Source organism: Callorhinchus milii, unplaced genomic scaffold (assembly GCF_018977255.1).
Source record: "Callorhinchus milii isolate IMCB2004 unplaced genomic scaffold, IMCB_Cmil_1.0 Scaffold13, whole genome shotgun sequence".
Lineage (NCBI taxonomy): Eukaryota > Metazoa > Chordata > Chondrichthyes > Chimaeriformes > Callorhinchidae > Callorhinchus > Callorhinchus milii.
This window is the reverse complement of record NW_024704754.1, coordinates 3,650,371-3,669,384: the sequence shown is the minus strand read 5'-3', so window position 1 is coordinate 3,669,384 and position 19,014 is coordinate 3,650,371. Positions and strand designations below refer to the sequence as shown.

At 41.8% G+C, this 19,014-nt stretch overlaps 1 protein-coding gene across 3 annotated transcripts in view; it reads left to right on the top strand.

Annotated features, from left to right (window-relative positions):
* The first annotated feature begins 750 nt into the window (after positions 1 to 750).
* The window catches only part of fnip1 (folliculin interacting protein 1), a 33,605-nt gene continuing 15,341 nt past the window's right edge, over positions 751 to 19,014 (top strand). The window contains exons 1-8 of one of the 3 annotated variants that reach the window (XM_042339851.1): positions 752 to 795; positions 6,413 to 6,539; positions 9,034 to 9,150; positions 11,241 to 11,341; positions 12,172 to 12,246; positions 12,999 to 13,087; positions 15,458 to 15,547; positions 18,090 to 18,161. In XM_042339851.1, the coding sequence (XP_042195785.1) occupies positions 785 to 795; positions 6,413 to 6,539; positions 9,034 to 9,150; positions 11,241 to 11,341; positions 12,172 to 12,246; positions 12,999 to 13,087; positions 15,458 to 15,547; positions 18,090 to 18,161 (682 nt within the window). In that variant the 5' untranslated portion in view covers positions 752 to 784. Of the gene's footprint in view, positions 796 to 6,412; positions 6,540 to 9,033; positions 9,151 to 11,240; positions 11,342 to 12,171; positions 12,247 to 12,998; positions 13,088 to 15,457; positions 15,548 to 18,089; positions 18,162 to 19,014 lie in introns of all 3 variants that reach the window. The other 2 variants (XM_042339853.1, XM_042339852.1) reach the window with 2 other exon arrangements.

Genomic DNA, 19,014 nt, shown 5'->3' with positions numbered 1-19,014 from the left:
CCACGCTTATTCTGTGTCGAAAGAAGAAATATCTTTGTTTCTTGGTGTCAGCCAGTGTTGTGTACAATCCTAAACTGCATCTTATTTGTTGCATTGTGTTACACAACAGGCACCGAACAAGTGTTGTTGTGTTTTGCTGTGAGAATGTGCTCTGCGTTTGTTACTGAGAGAAATAATGGAAATTAAAGGGTTCCATTGCAGGAGTATTGACACTAGGGGGCTTTGGCATGCGATGATTGGAAGGCAGATTTCTCTGTAGACCAGGTGATAACACACAGAGAGCCTTGGATCACATGATGGCTTGCTTTGCAGTCAGCAGAGGCTCAATATCAGTGCTGCCGTGCATCAAGAAATGTGATTATAGGGGTGGGCGGGGGTGGGGGCGGAGAGTTAGGGAAAGGTAATTTTGATTTGGTTCCCCTTATTAACGATTATCTAGATGCCTAACAACTTAGAACTGGAAACAGTGCAGCACGCAGAGCAGCGAATCGCTAGGATCTGTAGTGCGGAGGCAAGTAACGAGTTCAGTAAGAATTAAACCGAACGAGATCTCAGTTGTGACCGTGTCTCTGAGGATCTGTATGGTCGTGAGCGGGCGTCTGTTATTTCTGTGCTGCACAGCAGAGGATGGAAATGCCTTTGATAGCGTGCTGTTCATATTTCTGTGTATGTCACCTGACAGCCTTGTGCTTCAGGATGAATCTAATACAGAGCTATTATTAGGAAGAGTTGGCAAGCAAATCGAGCTTCCTCTGGATTACACTGTCTGCTTTGCCACGGGACAATGATGCCGAGGTAAACATTACTTTAATACTCAATCGACAGCTTTTCTAGAATTGTTTGAAATTCTCGTTGCAAAACCATTATTCGAGAATCTTTTGACCGTATTGCACGTTGCCACAGCAGCTGTAAAATGTTCCTAGGAATATGAAATGCGAACGTCAATTTGATTTTGTTTGCAATTGCGGGGAGGGATTATTTTCAACCCAAGATTCAACTATCAACATATTAATTTTTTTGAAAAACATGCTTTGAAATGTCAGACTGCTTTATGTCTGATTGCAAAATGCCTCTGATAGTTGAGAGAGATTTATTAGTGTGTTTATGGAATCGCATGTGTTTTTAAAAAAAACGTGTTGGCTGCAAAAACGTACTAAAAGCCAAACTTTTTGGATTGATGTTAACAGGAAGAGTCCAAAGTATTCTGTCATAGCAAACTGCATGTAATTGGGACGCCCCTGGATGATGGCTACAGAACCCGTATAATTACGCATTGGATTATGTTTTAATTGAATATTTCAGAAAGCATATTCCTTGGTATTTGTCAGCTTGGCTCAATTGGGGTGGTATTTTCTTCTCTGGGTAAGAATTTGCGGGTTGAAGCTGCACATTGGGATTTGAAGTTGTCATTTAGGCTAAACCTCAGTGCAATATTGAGGGGCACTAATATTGGAAAAGGGATATAGCGTCTTATCACGTTGTTTAGACGTCTCAAAGCGCTTCACAGAATATATTGTAAAGTGTAGCGACTGTGTATTTTGTGGGTGAAATGTGGCTTATTTATTTTTATATATATACACACACACACACACAGACAGACTACTGATCGGATATGGACTTGCCTAGAATCGTGCGAATGTTTGGAGTGGGGGGGGGAGGTCCCTGGGGGCTACAGGTCGGCCACTGGTGTACGCAAACCTTTTACAATCCAACAATAATAACTTGATCACTTACTCAATGACTGTTTGCGGGACACCGATGTGCACAATTGGCTGCCGCGTTTCACCCAGAAATCATTCAGTCAATTCACTTTGCAGTATATTCTGTGAGGCGCTTTGAGACGTCTCGAAGATGTGATGAGGCGCTGTATCAAACGCAAGGATTATTATTATTGTTGTCAGTCGAAGTTCTGTTGATTCTCCGTGCCCAGATGCACTGCCACATTCGTCAGCTTCATGGCAACCTCCCTGTGCCAACTGGTGATAGCAAAATAGCCTTATGAAATAATCATTTAGGCACGTTTAAAAGAAAAAAATCTTTTGTAAAATCTTGAGAGCAGTTTTTTTTGTGGGGGTGGGGAGAGGAGAACTTGCTTTCAGATCATGCTGATAAACATCTCTCAGTGCTTCCTGTTGGTGATTTGCAGTGTTGCAAATCTGTCTAGGTTTTCTTATCTGGAGCAAGTCGTTTATTAATTTGCTTTACCTGGTGATAACCCTTATCCAGCTGGAACCTGGCACTGCCAGCTTGGCGCAGTGGTAGCGCTCTCGCCTCTGAGTCAGAAGGTTGTTGGTTCGAGTCCCACGTCATGGGCTGGGTCCGGCCCGAGATCATTTCCAACATTCCAACTTCCACTCCCTCCAACGATTAATATGCTGTGCAGTTTCCTGATAGAAAGCTCTCTCATTTCCCCAGTGAAAACCTTCTGTACATCCTTCATTACTCCCCCACCCTACTTCTGCAATCTCCCAAGCCAGCCGTTCCCTTTGCCCAGCAAACACTGACTTGCTTCATGTCCCTCCACTCCACCTTCTGCCCCACCATTGCTATTTTGTCCCCGCTCTCTGAAGTCCCATTCCTGGAATCCCTCCGACTCCCTCTCTCCCTTCTTTCCAGACACGTCAAGACCTAACTCTTTGACCGGGTTTTCGTTCATCTTTGAGATGGCCACCCACACATGAAAAAGATGCTTTTTAGATGTTCTGGTTCTGGAAGGGAAACATAAAATATTCTTTTATGCGGCTCACAGAGCTTTCTAGGGAATCTGACCCAGGGCAGCCAAAGGGTTGGACCACCCTGGTCTAAGGTGAGCTGACACTCCAATGCACCCCCAATCTGTCGATAGTTGGAGGTGACGTCCTTCAGATGAGACATTAAACCAAGTTCCTCTCTTCTTGTTCAGGTGGACATTAAAAATCCCTTGGCACTATTTGAAAAGCGAAGGGATTTTCTCCGGGGTCCCGGCCAGCAATCCCCCAAATAAAAAATTGGTCATTCGCGTGTTTCGTGACTGTTTGTTTCACTTCAACCAGTTCAAGTCAGTCAGGCAGTTCGTCTGGTTACCCCATTGCAAAACTTGTCTTGCTGCTATGTAATCTTGCAGAGGAGTATCTCATTTTGTGACACGAGATGATAAGTGAACTTTTGTTCGTTCAAGGTGGAGTTTATGGCTGATGTCCAGAATAACTCTTGTGTGTCTGTGTGGTGCGTGTGTGTCTGTGTGCCTGCGCGGGCTTGCGTGCATGTGTGTGCGTGCACACACATATGTGGGCATGTTTGTCGGTTTGTGTTAAAGTGGCCGATGAAAGTGAGAACGACGAGCCTATTTCGGTTGTTTCATGGCCACCTTGTAAGTTTACGCTGGACCTTTGCGCTTAGTTGAAAGACTTTCATGAGTATAGAATGGACGCGAGGTCAGATGCAGGAAAGGAAAAGATCACGTGCCAACCCCACTGCACACAAGTCCTCTGGTTTTAATTTTCTTGACAATAGAGATTTTACTTGTGGTGCTGTATGTAGACTGTATGCAATGTTGTATTTGGAATGCAGACGAGTGGGTACCAAAATTATATAAATAAAATCTAATCATGAAAATGCATATTGTAGCTTTGTGCTAACTGGTGGGTGCCATTGCTATCACTTGACACACTGTGCTTTGTTTATCCCCCAACAATTTGCTGTATTGTGCTGAGTCTGTTCTCCGCATTTCTTTCACTGCTATGGCTGAGAAATGCAAAACACTTAAAGGAGCTGTTTGTTCTGATGTGCTAAAAATACAGAAATACGTTAAATCCTGCATCGAATCTAAGGATCATCAGTCAGTTTTTGTCCACAAAACAATAACTAGTCTTTTTTTGTCTCTTTTTCTATCAAATGGGAGAACATCGGGGGAGGGGGGGGTGGGAATGTAACAGAAATATTTGACATTTTGTGTGAAATCTTTATCCTACATCATTATGGGTTCCTATGGTCAATTTAAACTGTCACTTCCTCAGGAAAGTCTGCGAGTGGTCAGATAAGATCCTTGTTGGTTGTCATATATTAGATGCTTTTATGCAGGTAATCTTCCACTTCCTTTCTGATGATTCCTGGAACCCACTCGCCCGCATTTTAGCGCTCTGGGACGCTACCCCGCACGAAGGGAGCTATATAAGTGCAAGTTGTTGTTGTTGTTGCATGGGTATTGCATCGTGCACATACCCCCAGAGTTTTGCCTGGTGCCAACAATCCTCCAGATAAAATTGGCCATTCACTTCAGGGCCGTCTGTGGGTTGTTGCTGTGCATTAAGTTGGTTACTGCATTTGCCTGTAAAATAGTCATTACATTTTACAGCAAAATAATGTGAAGCGCTTTGAGACATCCTTGTGATTTGAAAGTTGTTACATCAAATGCTTAAGCAGCTGGTGCTGAGTCAACCTGGTGAGGCCTCAAACCCACTCTTCTCGGTTGTCGAATGACCAACTAGTGACTATCCTCCTTGGGGTGGGTGAGTTAGCAGTGTCTCCTTGGAGCTGAACCGGAAGTGCAGACCAGTCACTGGGGGCAGGGAATCATCCCTCTCAGCTCCTACGAACCCTGGAAGACAAAGCCCTAACGGGTAGGTTGATCCTTGCTGGACAAGCAGTGGGAAAACTTGCCGGACAGTGATGCTATGCGGTTTTAACTGGTTAGACTCCAGCAGTTACCCCCAATGCACACTCTGGGGTTCCCCCAAGCTGTGGTTCTGGCCAAACTGCGCCTAATACTTTCCGAAATTGAGTAAACAGGATGCGTCCCTCCAGGGAGAGAGTGCACATTTCATTCCAACAATCTATCTCTGGAATTTTCATTAGTAGGTAGGATGCATGGAAATCTCAGCTTGGTTTGGATACTCTTAAGCACTGGTGGCTGTCAATGATCTATGTTACGTTTCAATAAAAGAGAATACACAGTAAGAAATTGTAGAACTGCGTTGTCTCCTTTTGCATTGCATTTGAACATTTTAACTCCAGCTTCACATTCACACTTGATTTTTTTTTAAACACACAAGTTCACTGACTGACCTGCACCGTTCATATATCGATGTGTGTCAAGCTGGCTCAGTGGTAGTGCTCTCGTCTCTGAATCACAAGGTTGTGGGTTTAAGCCCCATGTTGGGAATTGGAATGACGTGGTCTAAGCAGATGCTCCAGTGCAGTCCGTTGCATTGTCGAAGGTGCCGTCCTTCGGATGAGAGGTTAAACCGAGGTCCCATCTGCCTGTTCAGGTGGATGTTAAAGATTTTAAAGAGAACGGATTTTCTCTTCCTCGGTGTCCTGGCCAATAATTCCCCCCAGATAAAATTGGTCACTCGCTCCCCGGGTGTTTGTAGATCATGACTGTGAGCAACTGGCTGCCGCATTTTGCCTACAAAGTCACTCCACTTTGCAGTATATCCTGTGAAGTGCTTTGACACGTCACAACGACCTGTTATGGCGCTATATGAAATGCAAGGATTATTATTAACAATGTGGAGATAATCTAGGTTCAGACTTTTTTAATAAGCACCATAAATAGTTTTTTTTTAATTCTTCCCTTTATAAGTCTTGATTCTTTCAAATCTACTCCTAAAGCAAACCTCGCAATGCATGGCTGACATTCTACACTGTGAAGGAAAACACCATCGGTGTGGCATTATATCAGGTGTTCCCATGCAAAATGTCCATAAATCTTTACATGTTGTTTATCTACCAAAGATCATAAGTCTGACAAATATTGCACCAATATTGAGGATAATGATACCGCGTAAATCTTGGAGTAGTTTTGCTGTACTTTTAAGATTTGTCCACAGTCTGAGCACATTACAAAAGATGAAGCTGCAATGAATTAATAATAATAATAAAAATAATCCTTGTGTTTGATATAGCGCCTTATGTCATTGAGACGGCTCAAAGCACTTCACAGAATGTATTGTAAAGTGAATTGACTGCATATTTGGACAAAACCCAGCAGCTGATTGCACACAGCAGTGTCCCACAAACAGTCTTGGATTTATTATTATTTACTAGACATTTTTGAGATGAAGATAATCAGATTTTTCACTTTTTAAGAGCCCTACACACCATGCCAGCAAAGCCTGCCGCCACCTACATTCACAACCTTGAAAACGGAAATGAACTTATTCCCTTAAATGGAGGGCAAACTTTCGAGATTCTACATTTGCACAGCACAACATTTGGTACAATCGAAGCAAGAGATTACAGGCTTGCGGTCTGCATGGTTTGGTGCGGTCTCCTTACTCTGCTGAGCTAATGGTAGGTGTTGCTGTAGCATCCTAGCAAGTTATATTGGAATACAAAGTACTCTGTGCTTGAGATCTATTAATAATAAGCAGATTTTGTTGTAAATCCTGGAAGTAGATTTCATTATTTTCTTTCCCTTCCATCCTTCTAGCTGGCCATCTCCAGAGTTTGATCCCAGCCAAATTAGACTTATCGTCTACCAGGATTGTGAACGGCGAGGAAGAAATGTTTTGTTTGATTCTAAAGCAGCAAAGAAAACTGAAGAAGGCTCAGCTTCAGTAAGTCTTGTTTGTTTGCTCTCTGATGCATATCCCAGGGTAACAGCGGCCAGGTTTGTGTATGAATTGATGGTGTTCAGTTGCTGTTAGACCTTTTTAGGGTTGTCGTGGAGGGATTTGCCCATTATATAGTGCAGTGCATGCTTCTAGAAATATTGTTTTTCTCATTGTGTAGGTAAGAAACCTGATTTTGGTTCGAGAAATGATTTGATTATTGTCAAAACCCATCAAAGTCACTTTTTTTTAAATTCACAAACATTTTTTTTAAGAAAAAGTTTTTAATCTTCAGGATATATTTTGAGAAAATTGTGAAGCAAAATGTAATTCCGCAAAATTTCAGAATTTGGGCAAACTGCAGACCTTGACGTTTTGCACAACTCTGCGATGCACTGCTTGCTCTCTTCTCTCCCTGCTCGCAAAGCTTCAATAACATTATTTAATAATGCATAACACAGTACAGCAGTTATTATATAAAGTACAATTCTGATATTAGACTCTGTTTACCTAGCAGTAAGTAGGAACCCGGTTGTTAGTCGATTGGCGGATCGCTTTTCCGGGGATAATAATCCTTAAAAAAAAATAATAATTTGGTCACTCAATCAACGACTGTTTGTGGGACGCTACTGTGCAGAATTGGCTGCCATGTTTCACCCACAAATGTACAGTCATTTCATTTTACAGTGTATTCTGTGAAGCGCTTTGAGACGTCTCGAAGACATGAAAAGCCCTATATCAAATGCAAGGATTATTATCATCATCATTATTACAGGTTTCACACTTGCTAATTTTAAATCAACATTCGGTAATTTTTTATCTGATTCATTCTATTCTTTTGGAATAAAGTTTGTGTATATTTAGCATTTACTTGTCTTCGGCTTTCACGGCTGGTAACCTTAAAAAGGGAAGTATTTGTACAAACACATTTTTTTTTTGAAAAAATTACAAATGGTGACTTAAAAAGAATATTTGTGCTTTTTAAGCTTATCTTGTGATATGCATTTTAAAGTTGGAAGCCACTGAACTATTAAGGTGTGCACTCTAACCTCAATGACAAACTGCAGACCTTCATAATTTAAAAAAAACACATTAAATTCCTGACGAAGAGACTACAACCACAACAAAATTACATTTGTAAAGCGCCTTTCAGGTCGGGAGGAAGTCCCAAAGCACTGAGACCTGCATCGCACACAAAATATTCAGTCAATTCACTTTACAATATATTCTGCGAAGCACTTTGAGACGGCTGGAAATGTGATAAGGCGCTATATCAAATGCAAAGATTATTATCTTCTAGACTGGGAGTTTGCTACTTTGAATCCTGGTGTTTGCTGGTCTCAAGGGGAATTGTAAAGGAAGGGAATACTTGTCTCAGGCATCCCAAGGTTAGGGAGACTGAATATCAGATGGATTTACTTGTCCCGCTCCTCTTTACCTCTCGACTGGTATTGTGCGTGTGTGGCAGCTCAGCTGTGACCTGTACAAACACGCATACAAAAAGAGGGTGAATAGAGTCCAAGTAGATGTCAGTTAAGTTGAACTGAGTGTCTGAGACGTGCTTCACTAATAATTTCTCCAAGTGTTAATATGATCAGTAAATTGGACAAGTTAGTGAGTTGTGTGGTGTGTTTGTACGTCTGTGTGAGCGGGTCTGGATTCGTTACCCAGGGTAGAGGCCTATAGCTTTTTCCCCTTTTTTTTTCAGTTAGTGGTTGTCACATGAGTGCAGTGCGGTGCCAAAGAACGGTGTTTTGTGGTCAGAGCACTTCCTTTCCAGCTCATGAGTTCTCAAGAAAGTCATATGACTATCATGGCGCTGCAGTACTGTTTGTGAACAGCCCTGCTTCAGCTGGAACTTTAGCAAACAACAAACACTGCTTGGGAGCAAGATCATGCAATTCAGTTTTTTTTTTGGGAAAAAACCTCTTAATTGAAGTGGAAATCTATTCTCATTACAGAGCAGCTTCTGAATAGTGTAGAAATCAACCGTTGTGCATGTTAAGATAATTAGATACAGAATTGAGTTGCAGACCGGATCCGTGATTGTTTAAGAGGGAAAGACGACAGAAGATGAGCTGGTTTGGGACAACGTGATGCCCAACCAGGTTTCTGGGAGGATTTTTGTGTAATTGTGAAGATACGAGTTGCTTAACACTGTTTATCTTGGGGATCATTGCAAAGAGGAATTTATTTTGAAAGGTAACCAATAAAGCAGCTCAGTTTGTCACCATCTGTTTCCAGTGCCCTGGGATGTCTTTCCGATGTTGTTGGTGGTGTTGTTGCCCCTTCCTGTTCTGCTCTTGATCAAATACAATTCAAATAAAATGCACAAGGGGTTGGTTATCATGATAAACACAGCATGTTGCCTGCTTTTCTTTTCTCAATATTTTCTGCTTTTAATTTTATTTCCAACGTTTGCTTTTTTTTGGACTGTTTTTTTTTAAAAGCTGATTTAGCACAACTTAATACAGTTTTCAAACACTTCCCCTGTTAACAGAAAGTTTGCAATGATATACAAGCAAAGATTTTAGAGAAATACTGTCAAGCGAGATGTGGTGGATGTGCCAACCCTTCACCCGCTTCCAGCCCTCAAGAACACCCCAACAAATGCCAGGTAAGGCACTCTGAGATGTGTGTACTGTGTATATGCATTGCAATAAAATGTATATAGAACTTCTAAATTAGCTCTCTTTTCCTCCCAAATATTTCAATTGATTTTCAGTATATTCTGGTCTGTATACAGGATATTCTGGTCTGTATCCAGAGTATTCGTTTGGGAGTTGCTCAAAATGGATCAACGAATGGAGTGATATGCAGTACAATTTTATGTAATAATCCTTGCATTTGATATCGCGCTTTTCACATCTTTTCGACGTCTCAAAGCGCTTCACAGAATATGCTGTAAAGTGTATTGACCGTATATTTGTGGGCAAAATGTGGCAGCCAATTGCACACAGTAGCGTCCCACAAACGGTCATGGATTGAAAATGACCAATTTATTATTGTTGTGTTTTAGATTATTATTAGGCGGGAGGAGTAAGAAACTTGCCCAAGGTTTCGCCCTGCCTGGAATTGAATCCAGGTGCCTTGCAAGCGCTCTAGCCACTAAGCTACTGTACTCCTTCCTTCCCCCCTCTCTCTTCCCCACCCCCCCCCCCACCCCCTCTCCTCGCTTGCTCCTTCTCCTTTCCCTCTCAGGCGTATAAATTAGCCTTGTTATCAACGCCTTGGGACGTCCTCCTGATGTGAAAGGCGCTATATAGATACAAGTGTTGTTGTTGGGAGTGCTGATCATAAGTCTCCAGCTGTACCATGATGTGATACCACAACTGGAATGAAATAGAAACTGGACTTGAAAATGCTGGAAGATAAACATCGCACAGTCTGAGCGATTGAGAGTGGAAATTCCAGAAAAGAAGTCTGCGGAACCTTCTCTGTGAAGCACAACGCTCTACGGAGTCCTGTAGTTCAGTGGTTAGAGCACTCGCTTTGCAAGCGAGACACCTGGGTTCAATTCCAGGCAGAGGGCGAAACCTTGGGCAAGTTTCCTTACTCCACACAGAGCCTAATAATAATCCCTCCAAAACCCAAAAACAATAATAAATTGGTCATTTTCAATCCACGACTGTTTGTGTGACATTGCTGTGCGCAATTGGCTGCCGCGTTTGCCCACAAATATACAGTCAATTCACTTTACAGTGTGTTCTGTGAAGCGCTTTGGGGTGTCCTCCCGACGTGAAAAGCGCTATATCAAATGCAAGGATTATTATTATTATTATTACGTGGCTGGTTGGAATCTACACAGGCCGATGACGACGCAGGGACCTCGACACTGCCGATAAAGGAAAGGAAAACTGCAAGATATGAGGATGTGGAGGATGTGTTTGGTGGCTGCGTGGTTTCACGAAAAACTCGCCAGAAATCCCACCATCGTAATTGATCGTGACGTGTTCACTGAATTGTTCCAATTCACTTTACAGTATATTCTGAAGCGCTTTGAGGCGTCTCGAAGATGTGATAAGCCCCTATATCAAACGCAAGTATTGTTGTTATTATTATGTCTCGCTTCGAGGAATGGAAGGCCCGTTTCCAGGAAATTCTGCGGGACTATAATTCGGACCATATTTATAATGCTAACGAGACCGCCTTGTTTTAAGTGCCCCTCTTACTGCATTAAAAGTCAACCGGGTACTGGGGAGTAAACGGCGTAAAGATGTGTGTCAATTTTGGTCACCACCAACACGACTGGAACGGATAAGCTACAGCTTCTTGTAATAGGTGAAATTATTTGATGTAGAAAGATGGCAGTGGCTAAACCGAATGAGAACATTCCAAACCAAATCTTTTTTTTCTCCCTGGTTTTTAAAAAAAAATTATGGGCAGGTGCAATAAAATACAAATTTAAGGTTCAAACCCATCAATGGTTCGAAACCAACAATGTCTGACGTATATACCAATCTTGCCCAGTGAATACCTTTTGATAAATTAGAGCATTTTTCTTTTATAATAATAACAATCCTTGCATTTGATATAGAGCTTTTTCACGCCTTCTAGACGTCTCAAAAGCGCTTCACAGAATACACTGTAAAGTGAAATGACTGTATATTTGTGGGCGTAACACGGCAGCCAATTGTGCACCGCAGAGTCCCACAAACAGTGGATTGAAGTTATTTTTATTTGATTTGAATTAATTTTATTTTTCAGAATTCTCGGCCATCCTCAGATGCCAACATGCTGGGTGAGATGATGTTTGGCTCTGTGGCAATGAGTTACAAAGGTTCCACATTAAAAATCCACCAGATACGGTAAGAGGACTTTATTTTATTTTAAAGGGCTGTGAATACTCCACATCGCTAAATTATTGGAAGTTTCCAGAGTCAGGTTTTTATTTAAAAATCGAACCTTTCTGATTTGCACCTACACCACATCTGTGCCATGACTCATTCTGCTTTCCCCACGTCAGCAACATTGGCCGACTCCCCCACTGCCTCTCCTTTCAGGCCACTGAGACCCTCATCCACACATTCATCATATCCAGGCTTGACTATCCTAACTCACTGCTTGTTGGCCTTCCCGACTCTTCCCTCTACAAACTGCAGATTATCCAGAACTCTGCAGCTCGTGTCCTCTCCCGCACCAGGTTCCATGACCCTATCACCCCCACCCTCGCCCCGGCTCCCTGTCCCCCAAAGGATAGAGTTCAAAATCCTTCCCCTCAAAGTTCTCCACAGCCTTTGTGTCTGATAATTACACATCGACCTGTCCGCTCTCTCTGCTCAGAGGGTTCCAGCCTGCTCCATGTACCTGGCCCGGCCTGCCCCACCATCAGCAATTGGATCATCAGCCTCACTGCCTCCAAACTTTGGAACTTCATTCCACAGTCCCTTCGCCCCCCCCCTCCCTTAAGGCCCATTTCAAGACCCTCCTCTTCAACCGCACCTTCGGTCACTCACCTACCCCTATCCACCGCTCCTGATCCCATACTCCAGCTCGGGTCCAAATCCCTGACCTCCAGCACCTTGGGATGTCCTCTCAATGCGAAAGGTACGATACAAATTTAATTTGTTGTTGTCCTTAGTTTAACGAGGATATTTGTCTGCCTCGTCCCATGAACCATACTCCGATTCTCTTGCAGTTCTCCACCACAACTGATGCTTAGCAAAGTTTTCACAGCTCGTACTGGAGGCAGTGTCACTGGAAGTTTGAACACGTAGGTACTTTTTATTAAGTAAAATGCAATACATTTTTTGAGCTCGGTGATGATTTAGGTGTTGCGTGTTTGTGGGGTGCAAGGGGAGAGAACTGGTGAGGATTCCATCTTGATTATTCTTCCATGATCCCTGACGGCACCTGTGTGTTGGTGTCAGTTGAGAACGTTTTGGTGGACTTAGGAGTGACGCCACATTGTTTTTGGACAGCCAGTTGACTGACATGAGCAGAAATTCATCACCGTGCTTAAGAGTATCCCAACCAGACAGAGTTCCAGACATGTATGGCACTTCAAGGCATGGCTCAAGACCCTTCTCTTCAACCGTGCCTTGGGCCACGCACCCTGCCCTCCACCCTCCCTTATCCCAACTCTTTTGCAAACCCCCCCCCCAGCTTGGGTCGAATCCCTGATTGTCCAGCACCTCGGGACGTCCTCCAGAAGTAACGTTCCTCAATCGTATTCTCAATCAATTTTACTCAAGATTACTCATCTCTACAAGATGCTTTAAAGATGCCTTGAAACAGCTATTAAAAATCATTTTGGAAGGACAATTAAGATGCCATTGGGTAGAAAGTTGTTCCCTAACATAACTTTTATAGTTAAATTATAATTCAATAAGATTTCCCCTGAATGTTCTCTACTGCATGATGTTGTGATAAAAGATTTGCTCTTTGCCCCAGGAGTTTTGTACATGGGTTTGTTTGATGTTTAACAGCAAATTAATTTTTTGTGTTTTTAAATTGTATTTCAAGATTGCAAGACAGCCTTGAATTTATTAATCAAGATCCCACTGCATCGAAACCATATCCAGACCAAAATCCTCTGCTGAACAATCTTATAGGTAAATAAATTCCGAGTCCAATTCTGAAGTATATGATAAAGTTACAGCATGACTGTTTAGATGTGTTTTACTGGTAAATTTGCTTAATCTGCTGCTTTGGGATTATTTTGAGAAAATAACAAAGGATAAGAAAAGAAACATTCCATTACTGGCAATAAAGTGATAGCTGGGAAGGAAGCATCAGTCCTTTATATCAGTACCATAAGAACACAAGAAAACCCCCCAAAAAAACAAGAAAAACTAGGCAAAAGAAAAGCAAGCTCCATCTAGTTCGCCTTCCACCAACCTTGACATGCCGTGTCCCAAACTATACACTGTATCCTAAGATATTATTTTCCAGCAGAAATCTATCTCATTTGTTCTTGAAACAAACAACTTTTTCTGCTTCCACCGTCTGTCTCCCTAGGGAGCTGTTCCATAACTTTACTACTCGCTCACTGAAGTAATATTTCCGCAGAATTGTCGTGAATTTATCCCCCTTCAATCGCAGGCCGTGTCCCCTGGTTCTACTGTTCACTACAAGATAAAACAGCTTATCATGGTCGACATTATTGATTCCCTTCAGAATCTTAAAGACCATAATCATATCATACCAGATGGAGTTTATTTTTTTATTTTTTTTTGTTTGTGGAATACAAACATAAAAAAAAATGACTGCTATGCATAATGTTTATAATTTCAGCTGTTAGTGTGAGCATTCAGATCGTTTTTTTTGGTCACCAGGTGTCTGACACATCACCATGCTTAAGATTATCCAAACTGGAATGAGTTCCAGAAATATAAGACACCTACACATTGCATCCTGTATTCCTTTCACAACGTTGCATACATAAAGGAGAGAATAGAGAAAAATAGGAGGGTGTTGGAGGGGGAGAGGCCATAAGGAGAGGTTGAGGCTCATGTGTAGTAAACACTGTATGGACATGTTGGCCTGTTTCAGTGCTGTACAGTTGGTGAGTGCCATCCCACCTTTAATAAATTATGTATTCCTTTGAGGTTCCTCTATTCCATTTGGAATTGTACCACACAAGGTGTAATTCTGCTTCCTGTTCTTTCTCTGAAAATTCACTACACGTTTCTCTGTATTGAACTCTTATTTTCCACCAATCTGCACACGCCACTAACTGATCAATATCAATTTAGATATTCCCTCAACTGCTGAATTCAGATGATGTGTTATGATTGTGTGCGTCTGTGTGCGTGTCTGTATGTGTCTGTTTTTTTAATTCTATCCAAAGAGACCGTTTTGGTATTTTCATTCTTTCACTATGAACACTGTATTAGTTTCATAGACAGAACCACTGAAGCAACCCCCCCCCACCAGCCCCCGCTTTCTCTTAAAGATTCTAAATCCAGGAAAACAGTATTAAGCTCTGTCTCGCCCCGACTGTAGCCAAGTTTCTGTTTGGGCAATTGCATCTAACACATCTGCATTTACCAATGCCTCCAGTTTTCTTTTGTTTTCAAAGCTGCTTTGCTAACCTTGATTTATCCTTTACCTTTCCCTCGCCTCCCCCTTCCCCAATACTTTACGACGATGTGGGTTTTCATCTACTTTTTTATGTGGATCAATTTTAGGCAAAAATAAGTTTTTTTTTGAAAAGAAATATATCTTTAGAAATGTTTCTTCCCTCTTAACCCCTCAAAACATCTATGGCTTAGACCTGGATTTCACCAAATACAAACTGCTTAATGTTGATGCACTTTTTTTTGGTAAGTGGAGGTGAAGCTAGTTGGATGTAGGTATTAAACCCACCCTTTTCCTAGTTTAATACGTGTCTGCAACAATGAAAAAGTTGAGTGGCAGTTTGCAAGTAACTGGGCAAAAAGGTGGGATGCAGGGAATCATAGAACTGTAGAGTTATATAGCACAGAAGGAGGCCATTCGGCCCACCGTGTCTGTGATAGAGCTGTCTCGGTTAATTCCACTCCCCCGCTCTCTCCCCGTAGCTCTGCAAATTTGTCCCCCCCGAAAGTTTCACACAATCTGATAACTCCAGGGGAAAAGGGCTGAGTGACGAGTCATCCAGAGTGGTGAGTTAGGCCTATGCGTCCGGATTATTAACAGTGCGAGTTAAATGGTAGTGATGGTTCAGACAGGGTTGAGTTATCAGGAGTTTACCGTATATCCCTGTGAATGCTGTGTACAGGGAGTCCCCTGGGACACTACCCTGCGTGAGGGGCACTATATAAATACATGTTGTTGTTTAGGTATGAGGCTTAATTAAGTACTCTTAACTTAAAAGAATAATGTCTCAGTCGGGTTTCATATTGGACTCCATGTTTTCTAACTTGTACCTAACAGCTTTACTAATCCCAATCTTCTGTCTTGTGTTCTTTTTATTTTTTTTATATAATTTTGCTCTGTAGGTTTTTCACAGCTTTGCAGCCCCAAACGGGTACCTGGTGTCTGTGAGCCTGCTCCGCTCCGCCTGATCAGGAGCGCTTCTTTCTTTGCAGGTTTGCACAGTGTTCTTTGGGTTATGGACTCTAGTTATTGAGCATGCAGTAGATCAGCACATAACAACAGTGGAAATGAGGTTCTTACAATTTTTCTTCTTGGAACAACGAAACCAAACCTCCAAAGGGTTCAAAAGAACAAAAGATTATTTAGTTATGGTAATGCTCATGCCTCCAGAATGATGCTAGTGAATGATAGGTTACCAACTTGTCCGCCTTTATTGGATTAAACGCACTTTGTGAATGTTTTCTCTAATGAGGTGTAATGTGAGAGGTCATTGAATTCTCGAGCGAGAGACTTGCTCTAGAATTCAAAACCCTTGCGACAAAATAAAAACATTAATTTGCGAATGAATTTCCCTCCCCAACGACCAATTTAAAAAAAAAAAAGTGATTATGTCATGGGGATCAGAGTTAACTACCTGAAATGAACCTGTTCTTCACCAGGCACTTGTTGTCTCTTCCCGTTTCCATTTTCTCTTCTGCGTCTGTCCCTCAGTCTTGCTTGCAGTCCAGTGCATGCATTCTGAGGTTTGGGAAGAATTGCTATCGTACACTTCCGACTGTTTTGGGGGGCTTTATCACGATAATTATTTTCAACGTTGAAAAGTCAAACCAAGCAAAAAAAAAAAATCCAAGCGATATCCTGAAGTTTTAGAATTCTATTCTAAATGCTTCTCCCAAATCCTTACTGTTTCCTCCGCATTCTTTGTTGCTTCAGCTGCAAGTGCTAAACGATAATGCTGAGTGCTAAGCGCTAATGTATGTACAATAAATACTCCCTACACCGTGTTTTTTTTACAAACGAGGTAAGATCTGCTGAGGCTCCAATAAATTCAAACTTCTAATGGATGCCCTTGTGACGAACAGTATAATACTGGGCCGTTAGAGCTGTTGGTTTACCATTAAACTACAGAAATTATTCCTCACCAGTTTATGCTTGGCTGAGTCTTCTGGTGCTTATTGTAAACCTCATTTCCACATGTATGTAATAGATTACTATATATTTAGCATGATGAAATTGATAGAAAATTATTTCACATTTTGATAGATATATTTTGACTTTTTTTGATCCATCTGAAATTGAATGAAAATCACTTTAATCTCGAATCAACATTTAAAAATTATATTTTCAGCTCCACAGATTGGGCTGAATGTTTATAGATTGGGGAAAACGAAAAGTTAAATGAACAATATCGCCATCGGAAGTTGCAACAAATCTGTCGGTTCCTGTCCCGAGTCGCTATCCAAAGAATACTATTATTGTGTAGATATGTGATCTGCATTATACTCAGTTCTATAAAATACAGTCACTAGCTTTGCGGTAAAACGGTGTGAAATGCTTTGAGACATCCAGTCGTGAAAAGCACAATATCAAATACAATTATTCATGTTACACTGTATCGTAATTAGGCTCACCACCAGTTTACTCCTAAAATAATTCAACTGTTACAATGAATTGTGCTTAAATCAGAAGTATCTTTTTCTTGGTGTTTCCTGATTTTAAATGTGTGGGATTGCAGATATTTGGAGGTTGAATACTGATTGGAACCAGTAATTGCAAACATCAGATTTATGAAGTGAAAATGGGAAGATTTAACCCACAAAATGTACAGTCAATTCACTTTACAGTATATTCTGTGAAAGGCTTTTGAGACAGCGAGAAGATGTCATAAGGCGCTATATCCAATGCAAGGGTTATTAGGATTATTATTATTGCTGAAGCATCTTGAATGTCACTACTGATTGTAATTAATCAAATCCTTCATACCAAGTGTTGGGTCAGTAACTTCTGCCAGACAGGTTGCCTTTTGAGAACAGTGATGCCATTTAATAAACTTTGCAACCTGGTGACTTCAACCTTGTTGTTGGCTGTTTGTTTTAGTATGTCCAGGGGGTTATTTGAAATTGGTGGAAAAACAGAAGCCAATTATACATCTGCCTTCACTCGACTGTAGGACATTTTGAGTTGGTCATGGCCTGTGAGGAGAGAGTATAGAGGAATTCCATACATTTTAAAAAGAGAGTTAGTTCAGTTTTAAGCGCTCCGAGACGCCATCCAGCGTGAAGGACATTATATAAACGCAAGTTGTTGTTGTTGTAACGGCTTGGTTTTGGAACACTGGTGGTGATATCTCTCAAGTGTTCTACGCTGAAACCTTACTTGCAAATTTAAAAGTGGGGTATCTAAATTGAAAAGCTTTTCAACTGCCAACACTGACAAAATGTCCACTCAAATCATCCTCTATAAACTGCTTCCACAGAAAAGTTCCTACACATCAAATTGCCAGTTTAAAAATTGGAAATACCTTGACGCCTCATTGTTTGTCTCAAATCAAAAGGAATTCTGATTCTGATGGATGTCAAATCATGGTTGAATTTTTGTTGGCAGGGCATTTGGCTGAGGTGATAATCCTGGAAGTTTGGTTACAGGGTAGCTGTAAAGTTTATCAGGTCTGTTCAATGCATGGATATGTTGTTCTGCCACTAGTTACCATGTTGCAGGCATTCGAGAAGAGATACTGATACTTAACACGTTCAGTTCACAGCACCCCAATGGACATGCCCAGCAGAGGACCTGATGAAGACCGAGACAGTGGAATAACCCGTTCAGGTGATTTACTATTACAGTGGAAGCCGCTTAAGCCAGACACCGGTTAACATCGGGCGCCGGGTAATTTGTGCCATGCAGTTTCCTCACAGAATGCTCCCTCTTTCCCCATTGAGAAACTCCTCTACATCCTTCCAGCAACTTGGGACGTCCTCCTGACGTGAAAGGCACTATATACAAATGTAATTTGTTGTTCTTTCCCCTCCCCACTCCCCATCCTACCTCTGCTATCTCCGAACCCGGCCATTTACTTTGCCCAGCAAATACCAGCTTGCTTCATGTCTCCCACCCCATCTGTCCCTTTGAGACGCCCTTCCGACTTGAAAAAAGCGCTGTGTAACTGCTGTTATGCTTCTGTAAGGGAAACACAAAAAAATATTGCTTTATGCAGCTCACAGATGGTCCTCAAATAGGGCATCCGGCCCTCGGCATCCAAAAGGTTGGACCACCCTGGTTTAGAGCAATCAAGGCGGCGAGCATGTCACAAACTGCCCCTGTGTAGGTCCTTCCACGACACTGAAAGCAGATGTTCATCAAATAGCTAATGAGGAAACTCTGAGGCATGGGATGACTGCTGGAGTGTTGCAAAGACACGCTCGTAGGCGCAGGACTTGATATTCACCTCGATTGGTACGCAGAGAGACGAGAAGCTGCTCCCCCTGAAGCTCTGCACCTGGTGGAACCATCGCTCGATAAGTCAGAACGTGTGTCTGATTTGTGGGCAGAAGAATGGTGCCAAAGCTCTCACTCGTTTCATTTTGAGCTATGCTGCTCACCAGGAATCTCTTGGTACCTGACATCCACCCAGTGTGGGTTCAAGTCTGGATTTGTCAGAAAAAAGAAATAAAAAAAAATA